This window comes from Oncorhynchus kisutch, linkage group LG11 (genome assembly GCF_002021735.2).
Source record: "Oncorhynchus kisutch isolate 150728-3 linkage group LG11, Okis_V2, whole genome shotgun sequence".
Classification (NCBI taxonomy): Eukaryota; Metazoa; Chordata; class Actinopteri; order Salmoniformes; family Salmonidae; genus Oncorhynchus; species Oncorhynchus kisutch.
Window position 1 is genome coordinate 34,771,860 of NC_034184.2, and position 15,950 is coordinate 34,787,809.

General features: G+C 41.9%; 1 protein-coding gene across 1 annotated transcript; it reads right to left on the minus strand.

Annotated features, from left to right (window-relative positions):
* Positions 1-8,183: 8,183 nt before the first annotated feature.
* dhx32b (DEAH (Asp-Glu-Ala-His) box polypeptide 32b) lies at positions 8,184-15,287 on the minus strand. The gene is made up of 11 exons (XM_020493921.2): positions 14,633-15,287; positions 14,043-14,236; positions 12,711-13,083; positions 12,358-12,591; positions 12,151-12,244; positions 11,900-12,049; positions 10,701-10,892; positions 10,370-10,510; positions 10,049-10,239; positions 9,651-9,841; positions 8,184-8,749 (listed from the first exon to the last, which is right to left on the minus strand). Exons 1-11 carry the CDS (start codon positions 14,897-14,899, stop codon positions 8,575-8,577), a joined length of 2,202 nt encoding a protein of 733 aa, XP_020349510.1. The 5' UTR covers positions 14,900-15,287; the 3' UTR covers positions 8,184-8,574.
* Positions 15,288-15,950: the final 663 nt, after the last annotated feature.

Below are 15,950 nucleotides of genomic sequence, written 5' to 3' on the forward strand. Positions count from 1 at the left end.
CTAAACCAGGACTAAACATATCATCCAGTAGAAGCATAATACTGAACTTTCCGTAATCTTTTCAGCCTAATTCGGAAACCAAACCGGCTGCGCGCGTGCGCCATCGTGCATAAATGTATTTTGCCCCCCCCACACCAAACGCGATCACGACACGCAGGTTAAAATATCAAAACAATCCCTGAAACAATAACATTAATTTGGGGACAGGTCGAAAAGCATTAAACATGCGTGGCTAGTTAGCTTGCACTTGCTAGCTAATGTTAATTTGTCCTATTTAGCTAGTTTGCTGTTGCTAGCTAATTTTGTCCTGGGATATAAGCATTGAGTTGTTATTTTACCTGAAATGCACAAGGACCTCTACTCCGACAATTAATCCACACACAAAACGGCCAACCAAATTGTTTCTAGTCATCTCTCCTCCTCCCAGGCTTTTTCATCTTTGAATTTATATGGTGATCGCATCTAAACTTTCATTGTATTACCACGACAACCGGCAACAAAGTTCGTCTTTCAATCACCCACGTGGGTATAACCAATGAGGAGATGGCACGTGGGTACCTGCTTCTATAAACCAATGAGGAGATGGGAGAGGCAGGACTTTCAGCGTGATATGCGTCAGAAATAGGAATGACTTCTATTTTAGCCCTTGGCATTGCAGATGCTCGTTGGCGCGTGCGAGCAGTGTGGGCAATAACTGAACAACATGGATTTCTGCATTTATTTTGCGACGCTCGTGCACGCAACCTGTCCGGTCTGGTCAGCATGTATGACTGTATCATGTCGGCCTAAAAATACTAATAGTTCACTGGTTGCCCTCGACACCTCGAGTTACACTGTACTATGTTGATTATCTAAAGAACCCTTAGCATTTAATTCCAGTGTGTTGGTCTAGCCACATCCCTCCACTCACAAAGCTGTGTCTGTTGCTTTCTCTTTAACAAGTGTCAGTCATTGTTATCCGTCTTTAGCAAAAGGCTTTGTCTCTGTAAGACACTGTGGCAAGAGGGGTTAGGGCAGCGGTTCCCAAACTAGGGGTTGCGACTCCCTCGTGAAAATGGGGTTGTGGGGGATTTTCCAAAATCCTGAAAATATGTATAATATATCATCTTTGTATCTCAAAATCATTGTAATGTGGTTAACCTTAAATATCTGAATGAAAATGATTCAAAGATAAAATTCAACCAGAGGCTGCACTTGAATAATTCCTGTGGTGATTGACTAGGCCCGCAACGCTGTGAAGCACCACACTATTGCAGAGACTTTGATATTATCGGCCGCAATTGATATGGTGAAAACAATGTGTGGGGAGGCAGAGGCAGAGAAACTCACATCAATACCTTTGTCAGATAACACTGTTAAATTAAGAATTTCTGCTATTGCTAGCAATCAAGAGGAAACTCCCCAGCTTATGCTCTCTAAATGGATGTTAGCTGTGAGGGCCGAGATGCCCATGAATTGACTTTTGTTCGCTGTACATGTCGGGGAATGCTATTCACAAGGACATATCCTTCTGTATCACGATTCCCGTGTATGAAACGGCATAGGGGATGTTCAGTGTGCTGCGTGGCTATATTGACGGAAAACAGATTCCAAATATCTTATTTTTAGAGGGGCTGGCTGGCCAGAAACAAAGACCTTTCTTCTGAAACTCATTAGTCTATTTTTGTTCTGAGAAATGAAGGCTATTCCATGTGAGAAATTGCAAAGAAACTGAAGATCTGGTACAACACTGTGTACTACTCCCTTCACAGAACAGTGCAAACTGGCTCTAACCAGAATCGTGTGAGGCCCCGGTGCACAACTGAGCAAGAGGACAAGTAAATTAAGAGTGTCTAGTTTGAGAAACCGACGCCTCACAAGTCCTCAACTGGCAGCTTCATTAACCTGTCTGGGAACTAACGGAACCCCTCACCAACAGCCAATTTAATTGCAGGGTCCCAAATGCAAATCAACAGATCTCATAAATTAAATTTCTCAAACATACAAGTATTAGGCACCGTTTTAAAGATAAAATTCTCGTTAATCCAGCCACAGTGTCTGATTTCAAAAATGCTTTACAGCGAAAGCTCCACAAATGATTATGTTAGGTCACCACCAAGTCACAGAAAAAAACAGCCATTTTTTCAGCCAAAGAGAGGAGTCACAAAAGGCACAAATTAATCACAATCCCTTGATCTTCATCAGATGACACTCATAGGACTTCATGTTACACAATAATAGCCATATCTAGGAAGGTTCCAAAGGCTGGGCCTAATATAGTGTATAAGAGATCATACAATAAGTTTTGTAGTGATCCCTATGTTATTGATGTAATGAATATCTGTTGGTCTGTGGTGTGTAATGAGGAGCAAACAGACACTGTACTTGACACATTTATGAAATTGCTTATGCCAGTTGTTAATAAGCATGCACCCATTAAGAAAATTACTGTAAAAACTGTTAGATTCCCATGGATGGATGAGGAATTGAAAAATTGTATGGTTGAGAGGGATGAGGCAAAAATATAGCAATTAAGACTGGCTGCATAACCGATTGGCAAACTTAATACAAATTGAGAAATCATGTGACTTAATAATATGCATGTCAATCTCTCCTGGTTAAAGTGGGGGAGAGTTTTGACTTCATCACTGCTTGTATTTATGAGAGTTATTGACATGTTGAATGCACCGAGCTGTCTGTTTGAACTACCGGTGAACAGCTCGGACACCCATGCATACCCCACAAGACATGCCACGAGGTCTCTTCACAGTCCCCAAGTCCAGAACAGACTATGAGAGGCGCACAGTACTGAATAAATCCATGATTACATGGAACTCTATTCCACATCAAGTAACTCATGCAAGCAGTAAAATTAGATGCATATACACACACACACACACACACACGATAGCATACGCTCTATACACACGTACACATGGATTTTGTACTGAATAAATCCATGATTACATGGAACTCTATTCCACATCAAGTAACTCATGCAAGCAGTAAAATTAGATGCATATACACACACACACACACACGATAGCATACGCTCTATACACACGTACACATGGATTTTGTACTGTATATACACTACCGTTTAAGAGTTTGGGGTCACTTAGAAATATCCATGTTTTTGGGAAAAAATAATAATAATTGTCCATTAAAATAGCATCAAATTGATCAGAAGTACATTGTAGACATTGTTAATGTTGTAAATTATTATTGTAGCTAGAAACGGCTGATTTTTTTTATGGAGTATCTACATAGGCGTCCAGAGGCCTATTATCAGCAACCATCACTCCTGTGTTACAATGGCACGTTGAGTTAGCTAGTTTATAATTTTAAAAGTCTAATTGATCATTAGCAAACCCCTTTTGCAATTATGTTAGGACAGTTGAAATCTGTTCTTATTAAAGAAGCAATAAAACTGACCTTCTTTAGACTAGTTGAGTATCTGGAGCATCAGCATTTGTGGGTTCGATTACAGGCTCAAAATGGCCAGAAACAAAGACCTTTCTTCTGAAACTCATTAGTCTATTTTTGTTCTGAGAAATGAAGGCTATTCCATGTGAGAAATTGCAAAGAAACTGAAGATCTGGTACAACACTGTGTACTACTCCCTTCACAGAACAGTGCAAACTGGCTCTAACCAGAATCGTGTGAGGCCCCGGTGCACAACTGAGCAAGAGGACAAGTAAATTAAGAGTGTCTAGTTTGAGAAACCGACGCCTCACAAGTCCTCAACTGGCAGCTTCATTAACCTGTCTGGGAACTAACGGAACCCCTCACCAACAGCCAATTTAATTGCAGGGTGCCAAATGCAAATCAACAGATCTCATAAATTAAATTTCTCAAACATACAAGTATTAGGCACCGTTTTAAAGATAAAATTCTCGTTAATCCAGCCACAGTGTCTGATTTCAAAAATGCTTTACAGCGAAAGCTCCACAAATGATTATGTTAGGTCACCACCAAGTCACAGAAAAAAACAGCCATTTTTTCAGCCAAAGAGAGGAGTCACAAAAGGCACAAATTAATCACAATCCCTTGATCTTCATCAGATGACACTCATAGGACTTCATGTTACACAATAATAGCCATATCTAGGAAGGTTCCAAAGGCTGGGCCTAATATAGTGTATAAGAGATCATACAATAAGTTTTGTAGTGATCCCTATGTTATTGATGTAATGAATATCTGTTGGTCTGTGGTGTGTAATGAGGAGCAAACAGACACTGTACTTGACACATTTATGAAATTGCTTATGCCAGTTGTTAATAAGCATGCACCCATTAAGAAAATTACTGTAAAAACTGTTAGATTCCCATGGATGGATGAGGAATTGAAAAATTGTATGGTTGAGAGGGATGAGGCAAAAATATAGCAATTAAGACTGGCTGCATAACCGATTGGCAAACTTAATACAAATTGAGAAATCATGTGACTTAATAATATGCATGTCAATCTCTCCTGGTTAAAGTGGGGGAGAGTTTTGACTTCATCACTGCTTGTATTTATGAGAGTTATTGACATGTTGAATGCACCGAGCTGTCTGTTTGAACTACCGGTGAACAGCTCGGACACCCATGCATACCCCACAAGACATGCCACGAGGTCTCTTCACAGTCCCCAAGTCCAGAACAGACTATGAGAGGCGCACAGTACTGAATAAATCCATGATTACATGGAACTCTATTCCACATCAAGTAACTCATGCAAGCAGTAAAATTAGATGCATATACACACACACACACACACACACGATAGCATACGCTCTATACACACGTACACATGGATTTTGTACTGAATAAATCCATGATTACATGGAACTCTATTCCACATCAAGTAACTCATGCAAGCAGTAAAATTAGATGCATATACACACACACACACACACGATAGCATACGCTCTATACACACGTACACATGGATTTTGTACTGTATATACACTACTGTTTAAGAGTTTGGGGTCACTTAGAAATATCCATGTTTTTGGGAAAAAATAATAATAATTGTCCATTAAAATAGCATCAAATTGATCAGAAGTACATTGTAGACATTGTTAATGTTGTAAATTATTATTGTAGCTAGAAACGGCTGATTTTTTTATGGAGTATCTACATAGGCGTCCAGAGGCCTATTATCAGCAACCATCACTCCTGTGTTACAATGGCACGTTGAGTTAGCTAGTTTATAATTTTAAAAGTCTAATTGATCATTAGCAAACCCCTTTTGCAATTATGTTAGCACAGTTGAAATCTGTTCTTATTAAAGAAGCAATAAAACTGACCTTCTTTAGACTAGTTGAGTATCTGGAGCATCAGCATTTGTGGGTTCGATTACAGGCTCAAAATGGCCAGAAACAAAGACCTTTCTTCTGAAACTCATTAGTCTATTTTTGTTCTGAGAAATGAAGGCTATTCCATGTGAGAAATTGCAAAGAAACTGAAGATCTGGTACAACACTGTGTACTACTCCCTTCACAGAACAGTGCAAACTGGCTCTAACCAGAATCGTGTGAGGCCCCGGTGCACAACTGAGCAAGAGGACAAGTAAATTAAGAGTGTCTAGTTTGAGAAACCGACGCCTCACAAGTCCTCAACTGGCAGCTTCATTAACCTGTCTGGGAACTAACGGAACCCCTCACCAACAGCCAATTTAATTGCAGGGTGCCAAATGCAAATCAACAGATCTCATAAATTAAATTTCTCAAACATACAAGTATTAGGCACCGTTTTAAAGATAAAATTCTCGTTAATCCAGCCACAGTGTCTGATTTCAAAAATGCTTTACAGCGAAAGCTCCACAAATGATTATGTTAGGTCACCACCAAGTCACAGAAAAAAACAGCCATTTTTTCAGCCAAAGAGAGGAGTCACAAAAGGCACAAATTAATCACAATCCCTTGATCTTCATCAGATGACACTCATAGGACTTCATGTTACACAATACATGTATGTTTTGTTCGATAAAGTGAATATTTATATCCAAAAATCTCATTTTACATTGGCGTGTTATGTTCAGTAATGTTTTGCTTCCAAAACATGTGGTGATTTTGCGGAGAGCCACATCAATTTACAGAAATACTCATTATAAATGTTGATGAAAATACACCTGTTATGCATGGAACTTTAGATAAACTTCTCCTTAAACTCTTTTGGGATAGGGGGCAGTATTTTCACTTTTGGATGAATAGCGTGCCCAGAGTGACCTGCCTCCTACTCTGTCCCAGATGCTAATATATTTATGGCACTCTCATGAGACCACTGACTCAGAGGTCTCATTAGCCCCTCCTTTATAGTAGAATCCTCATTCAAATTTCTAAAGACTGTTGATATCTAGTGGAAGCCGTAGGAAGTACAACTTTATCCATATCTCAATGTGTATTCGGTAGGCCAAGCTTTGAAAAACTACAAACCTCAGATGTCCCACTTCCTGTTTGGATTTTTGCCTGCGATATGAGTTCTGTTATACTCACAGACATCATTCAAACAGTTTTAGAAACTTCAGAGTGGTTAAATAGTACCCGCAAAAAAACTGTCTCAACGTCTATAGTGAAGATGCGACTCCGTGATGCTGGCCTTCTAGGCAGAGTTGCAAAGAAAAAGCCATATCTCAGACTGGCCAATAAAAGATTAAGATGGGCAGAGGAACTCTGCCTGGAAGGCCAGCATCCCGGAGTTTCCTCTTCACTGTTGACGTTGACTGCTGTACGCCTTATTAATACAACATTTGTATGTCTCTGCATGCAGCTTTGAAGGTAGTTTCGTGAGCCATTGCTAACTAGCATTAGAGCAATGACTGGAAATCTTCAGGTACAGCTAGAATTCTTCCAGTCGCTGTGTTAATGTTAGTTATCAATTGTGTTGACCTTAGTTAGCAACTTCATTCAAACTGCACAGAGACATACAAATGGTATCTATGAGTTAATCTGACTCTGGTTAAGTGGAAAATGGCTTAATTTACTAAATCTCTCACTATCCCTTTAAGCATAGCTTTGATTAAAAACAATAGAAATAAGGTCGAAGAGCTTCTGAAGACCTATAAGAATGGTTACTCTAAGCTACTTCATGCTGCAGACTGCTCCACTCCTCAGACATGTAGAGCTCTTCCTTGACCTCCTGCAACAGCTGACCCCACAGACAGAAGTGGGGACCTCTGGGGCAGGGTCATGATTGCAACCGAAATAACAGACCCTTATCAAGGTGTTCAATGCTCTTTGCACCTGCAATGTGAAATTATCACCAGCTGTGCCTTACTACCACATTGAGCCCTAGACTGTCGGGCCAAAAGGGATTCGTAACAGTTTTATAAACCTGAATTATAGTAACTGCTTTGAAGAAACAAGTTGCGGAAGCTGAAATGAAGTTAATGTTACAACATTTCAAAGTGAAAATGTGCAATAGCCTGCAGGCAATGTTGAATGCAAACGATTAATTCAAAGGATAATTTGTAATGGTTGTGGTATTTATGTTTGAATATGTGTGCCTGCATGTTTGCCTTGACTTGAAATAAAGGTTAGTATATATTTCTAATCACCTTGTCTTGGTTCACTTTGGTAACGACAGTGTATGAACACTACTACACAACGCCAACCTTAGTGCCAAGAAGTTCAACTTATTTCTGTCTGTATATAAAATGCCCTGGATCTTATGTATGCAGGACTAAAGAGGTCACATGGTGCTGTAATGCCTCATGTAGCTACAATACTGTAATGCAGTGTCCCTGAATTAGGTCACCCCCACCCCACCTATCCCTTCTCTCTTCACAGCAGATGGAGAAACAAACCCAAATGATGTCCCTGTGCTACTCTGTTTCTGCTCCTCTGTGCTAATCCGTCTGGGACACACATTTTATGCACTATGACAGCCTAGAGTCATTTAACAGAAAGGTAAGGGAAATGGTCCAACTGAGCAGTGGAGGATAAGGGCAAAGTGTAAAGAATACGGGGTTAAGTGTCTAAGCTGTTTTTTTTGCTTTTGGACTGACTAAATATATATATTTGAAGCGTTACAGATTGCGCGATAGAAATGTAAAGGTCATTTCCGATTGAGCTGACATTTGCAGCATTTACCTTGAATGCATTCTCTAGTGCGGGAACATTGCCTTTACATTTAAATCACACTGTAATACTGAACTTTCGCAATACAGATTGAATAGAGCCCTAGATTTGCATTTAGGCTAAGTACTCTTCAAACATGCATTTTTAGTGGTTTGTTTATTATTAAACGGCAAGTTCCAAGAAACAATGTACATCCCTGTACATACGTAGGGCTCTATAAATGAAATATACATTGACTAGAAAGGATGCCTATATAAATATTGCTAAAACTAACACATTGGCAATCTGGACAGATAGTGTCACTTTTCTTCCCATAATTCAATTCCAGTAATTAACTAATAGCCTGACATTAACATTATTCTTAGTTTCAATGACTCAAAAGTAACACTGGTGATGAGATGACTGAAAAGTAACACTGGTGATGAGATGACTGAAAGGTAACACTGGTGAAAATGATCATATAATACAGTACTGGGGAATGAGTAGGGAGTTTATGCCTCCCAAGACATTCTCAACCAAGGCCTTCACAATCACTGTATGACACAACTGGCGGTGACTTCTGGTATGCTCTCTAGGCTGGGGCTCTTTTGAAGCTTCTTTGCTTTGTAGTGTTCAGCTCCATTGTCTAAGATGTTCTGGAGGATGTCCTTGCTCTCGCTGGGAGGCAGGTTGAAGAAGAAGTACTGTGGAGCCATCTGAATGAACCTGGGTAGAGGGAGGGAGTCATTGGTGAACATGGAGTTGGACATTGGGCGAGTCAACCCAATATTCTCTGATATATTTGCCTTTTTATTCATTTGGTTCTTGTTCTGATTTCACAGTAAGTATTGTCTTATTTATTTGCACTTGAATTTAACATAGCACGGGAACATTGGGTCAACTGCAATTATGGAGTGCAACCTGAAATTAATTTGAATTACAGTGAGAGGGAATTGAAATTAGTTTGATTATCATAGACCAAAGAACGAGAATCTCCCAATGTTCACTGCAATTGACCAAAATTCATCCATCAAGGATCTATGAATGACACCCAATCTCTTTGTTGGAAAGAGCACTTACTGTAACATCAGTCTAACAGTTGCCAGCAGCACCATTTGGTAAACATTTGAGCGATTAAAAAACAACAACAAAAAAACATTTCAGAGTGTAACCTAACACGGCATGTGAAGGCTGCCGAGCCTTCTCTGTCATTAACAGTCCCCATTAAACCAGCATCCTCTCTGTAGCTGTGCTATCCCTAATCCCTGTTTAACCAGCTGATACTGCAGGGCAGGATTAAGAAAACCCCCGCCCGTTACAATCTGACTCTAATGTGCCATGGTGAAGAGCGTGGTGCAAAAAGGAAAGCAGTGTGTGGGAACTCTTGTCGCTCCCTGAAGTAAATGTCTAAGTAAATGTATCTATTGGAGGTTACAAGCTAGACACAGTTCTAACCTATTCATATATTTGTATTTTATTTAATTATCTTTTAATATACTATATTTATATATTTTTTTATGTTTGGATGATTTTGTTGCTGTATATCTTTTGCAAATGGTTACTTCACATCAACAAAGCCCTTTTTGAACAAAGTTCAAAGAACATCCTCCACCTCTAATCCACTTACTCCTCTGGGGATATGTGGGACACGGTGCGGATGCAGTTGTCCTCTGAGAAGGAGTACTGATGGAAGAGGACCCACTCCGGCAGGCCCAGTTTGGGTGTCTTGGTGCCGTAGGCAGAGAAAGGGTGGATCTGGGCCACGTGCTTGTGTGTCAACATGAAGTAATTCCCTGATGAATCCACATCCCTTGCCACCTGAAAGTCATAACAGTATGTCTTTTATAATCACTTTTTTGCAGGTGCATGGGAACAATGTGATAACTTCAAAGAAAAGAGAAACCCGCACACTGCTCTTGCTAATGATACGAGGAAGTAAAAGGTAGATTGTATCTTTCAAGTTTCTTAGTAGTAAACAGTTATCAATAGATAACTAATGGTAGAAGCGAAGCCATATTACTGTACCTGCATGAAGAAGCCAGCTAGCAGCGCTCTCTTAATGTTGAGAGTGTTTCCCTTGGAGCCAAAGGAAGGCATGGAGACAGGCAGCTCTATCCTCCTCAGGATGTCAGTCAGCTCAGAGCGGATAGCATCAGCCGTCTGCAGGGCAGACAGACTCAGGAAGTAATCCTGACACCACTTCTCCACACTGACAACTGGAAAATGCCAAACCAGAGAGTAAATGAGGGTTTTAGGGTCAATAGCCAATGTTATCCTTATTTTTTAAAATATTTTTTAAAGCTGGTTGTATGTACTGTGGCTACAGGTATGCCTATGTGAACTCACAGGGCTCCTGCTGGTTCTGTTTGAAAGCCTTGTAGATGTTGATGAGGGTGAAGTGGTCTCCCTCTGGGTGCTGGAACTTCAGGTGACACTGAGAGGCCTCTAGCCTCAACTCCCTTGAGGGGACCAGAAAGCAGCTTGGTGCTAAGAGGGGCAGCGTCAGAGAAGGGGTTAGCACACTAATATTGTACATTATGAAGTATATGTGAGGATTGACGTGACTTCACTTTGTATGAGGTGTGCAAGCATGACCACAGCATGGTGGTGGTGTGTGTTAACACAAACCTTTCATGTGGTATACAGACCACAGAGCATAAGTTGAAGTCCCACACACCTGTCAGCATGGCGGCGATGGTGACCACCTCGTTGACACAGTCAAACTCGCAGGAGGCCAGTAGTGTCTTGGCCATCTGGGGCTCCAGGGGGAACTCAGACATGATGATGCCGATCTCCGACAGGTTCCCATCGTCATCCAGGGCTGCTAGATAGTCCAGTTCCTCCAAGGCCTGCATCAGACCCTCAGGATCTGGTGGAAATAACACCACCACGGAAATGAATCGAATTGTGCGTGACAGAATTGTGAAGTATCTGACTTTGTAAAGAAAGTCATCTGTAAATTATGTGATTACAACCTTGTAAAACAGATTATTTTCAAGGTACAACCAGCAAGCAGGCTAAACTGATTGACATTTAAGTCCTCAATATCCTAATATCAGCTGTGCATCACTATGCAAAATAAATGTTCTGAGAGGCTTTGCTTTACACTGAGGGTTTTGGATGTAACATTGTTTTCAACAAGAAAAAAGCTACAGTATACAGGGAAATAAACATCTCAAATGTACTGTCCCGTTATGATCATTATGGTGATAGTCTAATCCTGAAAAACAGCATCACAACATCAGAAACATAATAATAATAATAATTATAACATCACACCCATCAACACACGCTTTCAATCAATGTCATTCAATCATGGGGCTTATAGTGAAATGTCCACATTGCTCAGCTGCACATGATCATTACGCTGTAGTGCTTGGCAGGGCTTACACACACACACACACACACACACACACACACACACACACACACACACACACACACAGAGAGAGAGCATGACTAAACTCATCGTTAATGAGTGTTAGACCTCTATGGCTGCTGCGGCATCACTAGGCCAGCTCTCCAAACATTGGCCGTAGAACAGTGCTTGTCAGCTCAGCTAACGCATGCCTCACCGACCTCCAATAGAACCCAATACCACACAACAGGCCTGTTTGTACTGGACACACGGGAAAAAACGAAATAACTGAGCTCAACCCAAAATGTGTCTCTCTACAGGATGCATGGAGCTCAAAAACTTAAATACAAAACAACATTATTGCCTTGTGCATTAACAATGTAATTTAATTTTGCTGATGTATCACTCCACTCAGTTTGTATACATTTAGCTGCCCTGTCACATATGTACTGTAGATACAATAAAAAAAAGTTATGTTGAAGAAAGAGCCTGTACGTGTTCAGCCTGTCTTGCCGTACCTGGCCTGTCGATAAAGTCACAGCGGCCCAGACCGCCGATGTCCATCCTCTTCAGGAAGAGCACTGTGGATGTGATGTCAGACTCAAGGATGTGGGGGCGTGTCTCACTGGGCAGGGGTGTGTCCTCTGGGTACAGACAAAAACTCTTCCCTGCGGGAAATGATGCTCTCAGGTTAGCAAGAACACATGACCCTCCAAACTGTGTGACTTCAATACCTGGACTTTGTTACTGATTTCAGTCTTCGTCATACCTGTTGGTCCTACAAGCTGTTTGCGGCTTTCTGCTTGGATCCGACTGATAGGTTGAATGGCGACTGAGTTCGCCCTGATCCTAGGGTTATAAACCTATAACACGAGGAACCCCCCCCCCCCCACTAATTACCATTTATTACAATATTGTTGCCAAAAAGGGGTAGAAAGGTTTGCTTAAAATAACTATTCAGCAATAAGTTACTCACATTTCTTTTCTGGACACCGGCATCAATGACAAAGTTCAGCATGTGCACAGCCCAAAAGAGGTCTTCATTTGGACTGGAGGTGAGGAATACTCTTCTGCACCGGCCTTCCTCTTCACCCGGCATGGGCAGAGTTCCACCCAGCCCAGGGTGCACCGAGATAGGGAGAAGTTCCCCTAGATGTGTGGGTATATTGGCCTCCTCGCGAAGGAGAATATCACGGGCAAGATCTATCTCCTAATAAAACACAAGAGAAGGTTGAGTAATGCTGTTGTCGAAGCAACAGTTGCCATGGTATGGCTTCTTCCACGTTCCCAGACTGTAGACTAGGATATGACATTTTAAGAAGATCTTACTTGAGTTGTGGCCAAAAACACGACTATATCCCCTTCCTCTTGGGAGTGGTGTATCTCCAGAACCAGACGCAGGGCAGAGCAGAAGTAGTCCTTGTGGCTGGTACCAGTATACACCACCTCCGCTGAACATACCCCCTCCAGCTGGATCAGTGGGACATTCTTGTAGTGGCCCAGTAGTTTGGGTCCTGGGTGTGTAGCTGTGAGGAGCACCACGCGGAGCTCGGGCCTCTGCAGGGTGATGTCTTTGAGAAGGCCCAGTAGAACATCTGTACTGACCGTCCTCTCGTGGGCTTGGTCGATGACGATGACACCGTAGTGCTCCAGCATGGGGTCTGACATCATCTCTCTGAGCAGCATGTCATCAGTGCAGTACCTGGGGTGGTGAAGAAGAAAATGGTCACAAACATACATAAACAGACATGGTCGCAAACAGGTGTAGGGTAACATTTTGTGGGAGTAGCATATGTGTTGATAAAGTTCTACTAAAGTGATTTATCAAGTACATACACTCTATTTACAAAAACATAAAATCAATCCATTCTAATTGCAAATTAAAGCCAAAGGTGTAAGACAACATGACGTATTAGGAGATGAAAAGCCGTCCTCCTGGAAGGGTCCTTAATGAAGCTGCTGTGCTTGGCTACTTTGTGTAATTTAGGGCTCTATTCAATCTGTATCGCTGAAGTGTTACAGATTGCTCGATAGAAATGTAAAGGTAAACCCTTACTCTTAGAAAAAGGTTTCTTTGGCTGTCCCTATAGGATAACCCTTTTTGGATCCAGGTAGGATCCTTTTTGGTTCCAGGTAGAACCATTTTGGATTCCATGTAAAACCCTTGTGGAAAGGGTTCTTCATGGAACCCAAAAGGATTCTCTACCTGGAACCAAAATCATTCTATCTGGAACCAAAAAGGGTTCTTTAAAGGGTTCTCCTATGGGGACAGTCGAAGAACCCTTTAAGGTTCTAGATAGCAACCTTTTTTTTCTAAGAGTGTAGTTATTAGTCTAGTCAGTGGATTCATTAGGTCTCCCTGTCTGCCTGTTTTCTTAGTTTGCCTTGGGTCTTTGTTCCCCGGCTGACTTATGGCAGTGAGAGACACGGGAGCGTGGCATATGGTCAGAGTGAGAGCTGGGCAGCTGCAGGGGAGCCCCAAGAAAAGAGGCTCCTCAACTCTTTTGTTCAGTTCTTTAAAAAAAGAAACGACAGCCACCAAGAAGGTGGGGGGTGGTGAGGGGGGTGATGTAAGTGTGTGAGTGTGTATTAGAAAAAGAGTGTGTGTGTGTGTGTTTGTGAATTGGTGTGTGAGCAATGTGTGTAATAGTGTTTACAGACCTGAGAACAGTGTCACCAGAGCAGCATGTCTCTAGGGGGATGCTGTAGCCCACTTCATGGCCGATGTTGACGTCCATCTCATCAGCGACACGCAGGGCCAGATCCACTGTATGTTGCCTGTGGACCTGGGTGCACACCACCATGCCATTCTGGTACTGGACAGCCAGGCAGAACTCTGCACACCACTGGGGGATCTGAGCATGCCACAGGAGGGAAAGATAAGAACATGAAACATACTGCCACAACAGATTATCCTTTCTAATCACGTCCTTCAGTCATAATTAGAGCGTTAAACCCAAAACCCCTCATTTCACTTACCAGTTTGAACATCTCTCTTTTCTCCTGAAGTGTGCACCGGTTCAGTACTCCCCACTAAAATATTGAATTAGTATGGGCGTGGGCTAGAGGGAGATTCCACCATAGGCCTATTTCTTATACCAGTCCTTTTCTTTCAAATTCATTATGGTAATTGAACAAGTGCACCCTTTGGGAGAAAGGAAAGATTTTGGGGATGCAGTCAATAGTAACTGCATTACACACATATTTTTGTGAGATAAAACCTAGTTATTATCAGAGAGTAATCAACTCACCTGAGAGCTTCTGCCAGTTCTTGCCGTGCCAGAGACAATAATAAACTGTCTGTTGGCCAGCTTGTCCATGAAATCACACTTGGCTTTCCAAACTGGCAGATCCATTCTTTCCTTCAGTAATGTGTAATATCGAGAGGAGTAGGGTAGTCCGTCAAATCGATTAAGCTCCAAAACATCACCATATTCTACAACTTCTTGACCTGCTCCTTCTGTTTCGAAGGCTACTCTATCCTCCCAATACTTCTCTCCGGTTATGCCCTGCGCCATGGCTGAAATGGATTACGCGCTCCTTTCTTTACCCAATCGAGAGATAGGCTACGCGCAAACAGAAAGAGCCTCGACCATGCAAATAATTGAAAGAAAGTTTACGTGATTTTATATAATTCGAAGTCGGTTGTTCAAACTAAATAAAATAGCTGCGAATGAATGCCCCTGCCCTGCTCCAAACCGGGAGAGCCTGAATAACGAAACACACTCCAGCGACCGTGAAGGCTGACTAGTCATGTGGCCACTAATCCCTGAGTCCAACAGATGAGACTAGGCTCAATGATGGAACAGGCCTGCCAGGGCATAATAGAATAGAGAACAATAGTTTGAATAGAACATGGCCAGCGTGGAGGAGGAGTGTGCGGCTGTGCACAGCTGCATGGTTAATACTTTATTGTGCAATATAACATTTGCAACAATGGTGCAAACATAGAGAATGAGATGAATATTGCAACAGTAGCAATAAATCACAGCGTTGTCCAAACTTCGAAGGATTTCCCGCACATCAGGTTTTCCCGCAACTGCCAGTGTGGTTCCCATAGCAACCATCAACGGTCATCAAAAAAGGCATTCATTACGCAGTGTGAAAAACGTTTCACTAGTTAGCTAACGTAGCTAGGTACTTTTTCATTGCGGCCCTAGAGTCGATCGGTCTTCTAACAAAATAATCTGTATCATCCGAATGGTTTGGCCTGCAACCTGTTATGAACCATTTATGCAAAGATGATACTCTCCCGAACACGATTTGCTCTATGATCCACACAACGCCCCAACAAGCGTCATGGAGCAGCCGATCTGCCAACTTATGTCAGTAGCGTCTGAACAGTAGGCTACACAGTAATATGTCATGTACGGTCAATTACCGTGAGACTGGCAGTATTTTGCATGACAATAGCCTGCGGATAAAATGTTATGACTGCCACAGCCCTAACTCAATACAAGCAGCTAAAAGTTGACCCACGCCTTATCCCTTTCAATGTCTGTGCTGTTCTTGGGGCTGCCTTAAACCATTCAAGCCACCATCTTCTCGTCATTGGTAAAGTGGGTCACC

Excerpts from the sequence above, each read along its gene's own strand:
- dhx32b (XM_020493921.2), bottom strand. The coding sequence starts at position 14,899 with ATGGCGCAGGGCATAACCGGAGAGAAGTATTGGGAGGATAGAGTAGCC. Across the intron at positions 12,050-12,150 it reads ACAGCTTGTAGGACCAACAG|GGAAGAGTTTTTGTCTGTAC; the intron begins GTATGACGAAGA and ends CATTTCCCGCAG. Across the intron at positions 10,893-11,899 it reads TGACTTTATCGACAGGCCAG|ATCCTGAGGGTCTGATGCAG; the intron begins GTACGGCAAGAC and ends TATTTCCACCAG.